At 43.1% G+C, this 7,515-nt stretch overlaps 1 protein-coding gene across 3 annotated transcripts in view; it reads left to right on the top strand.

The window, feature by feature from the left end:
• The first annotated feature begins 1,478 nt into the window (after window positions 1-1,478).
• LOC109961673 (annexin A2) overlaps window positions 1,479-7,515 on the top strand; it is a 13,091-nt gene continuing 7,054 nt past the window's right edge. Inside the window, exons 1-2 of one of the 3 annotated variants that reach the window (XM_020602684.1) lie at window positions 1,479-1,524; window positions 6,692-6,753. In XM_020602684.1, coding sequence (XP_020458340.1) covers window positions 1,494-1,524; window positions 6,692-6,753 — 93 coding nt within the window. In that variant the 5' untranslated portion in view covers window positions 1,479-1,493. Of the gene's footprint in view, window positions 1,525-4,549; window positions 4,614-6,038; window positions 6,087-6,691; window positions 6,754-7,515 lie in introns of those variants that run through there. The other 2 variants (XM_020602686.1, XM_020602685.1) reach the window with 2 other exon arrangements.

Below are 7,515 nucleotides of genomic sequence, written 5' to 3' on the forward strand. Positions count from 1 at the left end.
AAGGGTGGGAGCTCAGGGACTGCAGCCACCTGACAGCATCAGACCTGGGCTGGTTAAGCTCCTCAGTCCTGTGAAACCATAATCAGTGGTGGTAACTAAGTACAGTATGTTCCTCGAGCAGTGTGCTTAAATACAGAGCTGAGGTACTTGTACTTTGAGTATCCCCACTAAATGTAACTTCTACTCCACTGCACACATTTTCTCATACCCTTCTTTCCCATCGTTAAAACCATGCATCTGTAAATGTGGTCATTTTTAACTGGTTTCCCATAAATCAAATGATTAATTGTTTTTTTATAGGCTGAATTAATTCTCCTACTTCTTAAGATAAAGAACTTATTTAAAAAAAAACAGGATTTTCCAAAAAAGAGACTTGTCCTCCTAAAATACAACAGTATACATCATTTTGCGCCAGCAGGTTATTACGACGAAATGTCACGTGTTATAGTTTGGCAACATTGAGCAACTGTATTAATTATGACACAAGAAAAGGAGTAAGTGCACTAGCATGCTAGCTAGCCATCGTGTTTCTAGCTGTTTCCATGATGACAGAGGTTCATAAAGCGACATACATTGTTGTTAACGTTGGTGGAATTGTTGCGATTCTTCTCGCGACTGTAGGAGTGCGATTTAATGAGATGCCCCTGTGGGTCGTAGGAGAGGAAACAAGGCCATTTGGGTATAGGGTGGGGGACTAGTTACTAAAAAATGTCAAAGCTAAAAATATGGCTCTTACAAAGGCTTGATCATCCTGATGTATTACTGTAGATTAAACTCCCCACAATCTATAAAGTAGTTCAAATTAATGCAACCTTACACAGCTCCAGCAGTGAAGTTCAATTTATACATGATGCTCCAGGAATTTTCAGTCAGTAAACATCATATATAATAGTAAAAGTACTTTTACTTTTGATACTTCAAGCATTTTTATATATAACACTTTTGTATTTTTACAAAGGCTAAGTAAGTGAGTCCTGGATTACTTCTTGTAGTGGAGTATTTTCATAGTGTGCTACTGGTAATTTTACATGAGTGAAGAATCCAAGTACTTCTTCCATCAGTGCCTTAAATGTCCCAAAACTAATTGGACTCCTCTGTCTTTTCTGTTCACACTTGTGGAAGCAGACTGACAGACTATCTAGAAACAAACAGTCAGCCATGTAGGTCAAAACAGGTCAAGTCAAGCAACAGTCCCTTTGTGTCAGCTCTTTACATCCTCCTTTTCTTTACTACACCCTTGTTTCCTTGCTTTCCTGCTGTTTTCTACTTTACAGGGATTGTAAAATGAAGATCTGATCCGAAGTGATTTAATAGCATTTTGACTCAGTTTTCCATGAGGATTCATGGCAAGCTGGGCTCACAGCGCCCTCTGCTGGAGGAGGTGAGGACTGTAGCGCTGGCGTGTCTGCAGCAGGAGTCATGTGGTTTCAATCAGTCACAGCTGATTCAGGCCTCAGGGTGTGTGTGCTGCAGCTACAGTAATACAGTGTAACATGCTAGGTAGGTGGGAGGAGCCCGCATACAGTGAGTATGGCCTTAGAAACTCTAAACACTGCAGTCTGTAGCAAACCGTAGATCATTGCTTTTAAGCCACCTGAATATGGAAAGGATGAAAGACAATCTGATATAATGTAAAACAGAAGGAAGGGGTAGAAAGTAGAAGAGTGGAAGGGACAGAAGAAAGAAGAGATAAAGGGAAAGAAAACGGAAGGAAGAAGAGACTGACAGACAAGGGAAAATGACGGAAATTTTTTACAGTGTCCAGAAACTCTTCACATGACAAACTGGTTGTGACCAGCACGTTCATGTGTCACAGTGAACTAAAGTCTACAGTTTATCCTCAGTGTGACTCATGCACAAGACAACCCACATCAGATCTGCCTTGGTCTAACGTCCCTCTGTACAGGAAGCCGAGCCCGGCAGAAACAGACAGCTTCAATTTAAACATCAGGACATGTTTGGTCACAGTTAAATACAAACTGGATTAGTTAATGATAATTCACTTATACATCATTTAAATCTGAATTCCAACTAAACACTCAGTATATTTTCCTTTGGGGTTTTTGAATATTTAGGTTTTTGTATTGAAAGTGAGACCAGGGTCAAGGGCTGCACATTAGCTTCAGCTGAGCACGACCTCTGTCACGCTGTTCAGGTTTATTTGTAAGGTCCCAGTCAAATAAACAAACAAGGAAATATGCTATTCTAATTGGCATCCTTAGTTAGCTTAGTCTCCACATAGGCCAAGTCCACACAGAACTGAGCCAAAACCAGCATCTACTGTATACCTGGCGCCTTAAGAAACCAAAACTTTCACGTTTCTCCACAGAGAGCTTTATTAGCGGATACCCCCCCGTATCCCAGATAAACAGCTTCCGACTGTTGCCATTGAAACAAACCTTTGCAGAGTGTGTTGACCTCAGACGCTTCAGCTCAGGCCATCCTGCATTCCAGCTCACACTCTTCTGGGTTACAGCACCTCCTAACCTCTCTGGAGTTAAAACTGATCCGAGAGAGACTGACATCCCATTCTGTGAGATACAGCTGTGAGTGTGTGCTACACAGCACGGTTCACGCTTCGTGAAGCCACACTGTGGACATGAGGACTTAGAGAAATCAAACAATGCCAAGAGCTGCTTTTTCTTTTTCTCTCTACTGAAAACTCCTGTAGTTTACAGATACTGACGTGGACCCTGAGACACACACATTACTGACTAGGAAGTGTTTAGATGTGATAGGTAACATAAATTGCAGTACCACAGTGTAAAATACTCTATTACACGTAAGTACTTTCAGTGGTGTGGTTGTTCTTCCTGACTCTCTGCCCTGTTCTACTGTTATCTGTCTGTATTTGTGTTTTATGAATTGGATAGTTTATTTTCTGGTGGTTTTGTTGGTTGTGTCTTAAGAACCCGTTTCAGGTCCCTCTAGGAACAGGCTGTGATCTCAGTATGACTACCCCAACATGTACAGATAAAACCAAACATAAAAGCCCTAAACTCAAACTGTCACTTGAGGAAAAGTACAGAAGTAATACCAGTAAAATGTACATGAAGTATCAAAAATAAAAGTACTCATTTGGTACACCGGCCTCCTGAATACTCAAGTATTTGTTACTGTTTTACTATGAGTGATGTAGTAACATGTAAGAAGCATTTTTAAATGGTGTCTAATGGATAGTTTTTGTAGTTTTGTTTCATCTGTAGAAATGGCAAATATGTTAATTGTTGTTTTGTTTAAATGTAAATCTGTAACTAGTGATCACAGCAGTCAGATAAATGTATTTAGTATAAGTTACTTAGCTACATTTTACTGTACATATGATTTAGATGTAGTGGTCACTCTGCTTTTGCGGCCAAAGTTCAGCCTCCACCTGGCAGAGGGTGGAAACACTGCACAACAAATCAAGGAATACTTTATTACCACAGTTACCACAGGAATCATCCTTTGAGGGTGATTACTAGATATCATGTCATATCAGCTTTTCCAGGCCCGCCCCTGCACTCAGGGAGAGTCCACAGTCAGACCCGCTGCTAGTGGAGGTCACGCAGAAAACAATGGGAGTTTTCACTTCCCATTCCTTCCGTGTGCAGCTTTAGTCCACAGGAGTTTCCTCTTTCAGTCAAAGAGTTTTGTGTTATGCAACAGAGAAAAGAATCTTCACACCCACAAACAACTAACGCTGGGATTTGCGTTTAAAAACTGGGACCAGGCCAGAATGTGGAGCAGACCTAAATTTTTATCACAGCAGATATTTTACCTCATGAGACATGAACAATTACTGCTGCACTTTGATGCAATAATTCACCATTAACATTAATTATTAATCTGACATCATGCCTCCCCAAAGGCTGTCAGGCTGATGCTCCGCTATCAGCTGTAACACTGAGCAGACCTCTGATCACTGGGAGGTGATGTTGTTGGACTGGAGGAGCTGCTTTGTAATTACTGGTCAATCAGTTGTGCTAATATTTGTCTTGACAAAACCTGATCAACTGGGTGTGGTGGGATGGATGGCATGGGGGAGGGGTTTTAAGGATATGAACACACGCATCAAGGTATATGGGACGTTTGACCTCGCCCACTGTACACACAGCAACAACTTCAGGAGAATCACTGAAGGAAGTAGCCTTCCTCAGGGACACAGGTGCACACATGGTGAATACTGGACTCTCAGGTGCCCACGTAGAGAAATGACTCCCAGGTGTCAGTGTGGACTCCTAGTTGTCCACAGGTACAGGATGTTGACTACCAGGTGTCTATACGAGCACAGCCATCAGGGCAACGTGTGTTATTACCTACATGCAGCGAGGCAAGTAAAGCATCAGTACTGTAGCCACAGACACTCTGGTCACCTGCCAGCACTGTATCGGACTATGGCATGAGACAGAGAGCAGGGGAATCAGTTTGAGTCTGAGTGAGGAATGTGTGTCCATGGCTTATGTCAGTGGGGTGTAACAGTGTTGGACACTGAGTCATGCAGCAGCAAACGGGGCAAGGGGGAGGGGTGTGTGTGAGTCAGCTGGTATTTAAATGCCACACCCCGTCCCATCCTGGATCATAACGGAGCTGCTGCTGCTCGCTGCCTCACTGCTGCTGCTGCTTCTCTGAAGGTAAGGAAACATGCAGAGCTCACTGTTTGGACAGTCACTGTGGTTAAGGAATGCAGCAACCGATTCAGCCTGTGAACTCTGACACATGTTTTCTGCTGTTGTCTGGTACTTTAACTGTGAGAACCCTCTGTCGAGCTGCTCTCTCCTTGAGTCTGTTAAAGCAATGGGACGGGGGGCTCTCCACCATACCCCCCTGTGAAGAATCCATTAGAAGATACAGTCTCACTCAGGAGACTCACGCAAGGCGTTTCAGACGTGGCAGCATGCTGCTGGGCGCGGCTGGGTGGAGTCTGCCCTGCAGACCCACTCTGCTCTCTGCCTGCCTGTAGTTACCAGAGTAAGATGTTTATGTTATTTACTGAGGGAGGATCACCAAGAGGTGATGACCTCTGTGTCTCACCACTAAATACTTTTACTTTGAACCCCACTACAAGCCGCTGCAAGGCGATTCTCTGACAGGTTCTGCTGCTGCTTTAAACCCTTAATTAAAGTGTGCACTTGTGTATACTTCTGGGCAATGATGTAGTAAGTCCAATCTAAAGCTTCCTCTAAGCCTTCAAAATAAGTGTCTGAGCTGATCTGCAAACCAAAAATGCTGGGATTCTAATTAAAAAACGGAGGGTAGGTGAACTGCGAGTAAGAATGGAAATTAAGCTGACAAGTCCTTGTCCACAGCTATGAAGAGAACTGGTTTGTGCCAAGGTAGGTTGCAACAGTGTGTTAAAGGGATGGGACATGGAGCCGCCCCCCCTTCAGTGCTCTGTAATTATTGATTTTGAAACCAGAGTTGGTCTGGCGGCAGATTAACCACAAACCGTTGGATCTGTGGAAGAAGAAAAAAGAAACACTCGTCCATTTAACTCCTTGTTCGGCTTGCTCCTTTTTTCTGCTCTGACTTTATCTTTGTTTTGACTTTCCTCTGCTCTGACTGCTCATTGTACTTTTACTGCACTACGTTTCTGAGCTTACTCGCTACTTGTAAACTAAAATGCTGCGTAAAAACACATACAGTAGGAAAGCCGGCATGCCAGTGGTTTCTGCCATGATCCTGCTGCAGACAAACATGAGTTATGAGTTGTTTCCAGTTCCACCAAACAGAGACTTGGCTTCATTTTAAATACTGCCTGAGGTCAGACAGTGTTTTTCTTCTTTCCAGTCAGTTTAGTGCTTTTACCCTGTGGTACTGTTGCTTCTTCCAATGCAGCACTGATGCAAATAAAGATTTTAAAAATGTGACATTCTCCTTTAAAGCCCTGCAAACAGAGGAATGACTGTGTTGTGCTGAAACTCAGGAGTGTTTGTAGTTGCTGTTGCTAGGTGTTGAAACGCTGACCCCTCCCCACTCTTCCTGTTAACATTTTGTAAGACGATCAAGGGTCAGCACAGCTTTCCAGTGTGGCTCAAACAGATTGAATCATCTTGACTTCAGTCTTTAGGGGTTAATGATCATTTCACAACACTTTACAGCTTCCGGTGAGTAAGTACTCTGAACCGTGTGGCACATATTTTTGCAGAACTGTTTGCACTGTGACTCATTTTGCTTATCTGCAGCCTCTCCTGCAGGCACGCCCTTTGGCTGGTCAATAAATCAAACACACATCTCTGATGCTGACTCAACCTGCTGGACGCCGAGTCTGGGCCGCGCTGCTCTCACTGTTAACAGACTATGGCTGTTGTCTGTGCTGTTAGAAAACCAGAAAGGTTCAGATCAGTAGCTTGTTTGTTCTGATGCTCACTGAGTCCGAATCAATGCAGCTTTTCTTGTGACTTCAGAACAGTTGTAAAGTCCTCTGGTGTCAGTAGGTGCAGTAAGTGTCCACTCTATGCATTTAATGATGCCAATAAACTGATAAACACAAAGTGTGAATGCTGTGAAACTGAAACAGAAAAGAAATGAGGCTGTTGGGGTAACTCACCATGAAGCTGTGATTCTTCTGCTGCTGCTGTGGATAAAGCATGCAGCCACATACCTTTGGCCATGTAGCGCTCAGCTCATGAATATTTGTTCCCCTTTAAAAAGCATCACACAGAAGAACCACTGTAACACGTCTCTTTCTTTCTGTCCTGACTCTCTGCAGGCGAACTCATCATGGCACTCGTGTCCGAGTTTCTGAGCCAACTGACGCTGGCGCACACAGGGGTGAGTCCCTGCACAGGAAACATTCACTGGTTTACATTTATCAGGATAAAGGTGTGCTGAATGTTAGAGTACTACACCTGTCTGAACCGCCCACCTGTGCTATTACATCTCTTTTTCTTCATTACATTTGAAAGAGAATGATGTTTTTCTATTGCAGTGTGTTAGTTTGACACGTCCAGTGTGAATAACAGGCTCTGTACCCCCACCCAGGTGGGAGTACAAACCTTACATAAAATCTGTAAAACATTTAGATACTGGACTTCATGTTAGGAGCAGCTAAAGGGAGCAGGGAAAATGCAGTATCTACAGAAACATGATTCTTAATCATGAACACATTTAAATCTGAGTCAGAAACTAGTCTGTGAGCTAGGCTAGTTTGGTTATTTCTCCACCATCATGTCGGAGTTACCTACTCTTATTGGCTAAATTTCAGTGCAGCTCAGCTTTGACCTGTTTTATGCTTCTTGTAAATGTTAATGCTACTTTAAAAAAAACACATTTCTATGATAAAACGTTTTGGCAAAATGTCAAACTGTAGTCTAGTGGTTTTGACCAGATGCAAAGTGACTTTGTCCTGCAGTAACAACTATACTATTGTGTTGGCATATGTTTGTACTGGTCCAAACTGTCCTGAGAACAGCTTGAACCAGATAATATAAGGAAAGACAGCAGTGTGGGCTGACTGTGCAGGAGCTTTTAGATTTCACAGCCAAATATAGGAGGCGACAGTGGTGCGGTGGGTAGAGCAGTCATCTCCCAACC

The sequence above is a fragment of the Monopterus albus genome, unplaced genomic scaffold (assembly GCF_001952655.1).
Source record: "Monopterus albus unplaced genomic scaffold, M_albus_1.0 scaffold57.1, whole genome shotgun sequence".
In the NCBI taxonomy this organism is placed as follows: Eukaryota; Metazoa; Chordata; class Actinopteri; order Synbranchiformes; family Synbranchidae; genus Monopterus; species Monopterus albus.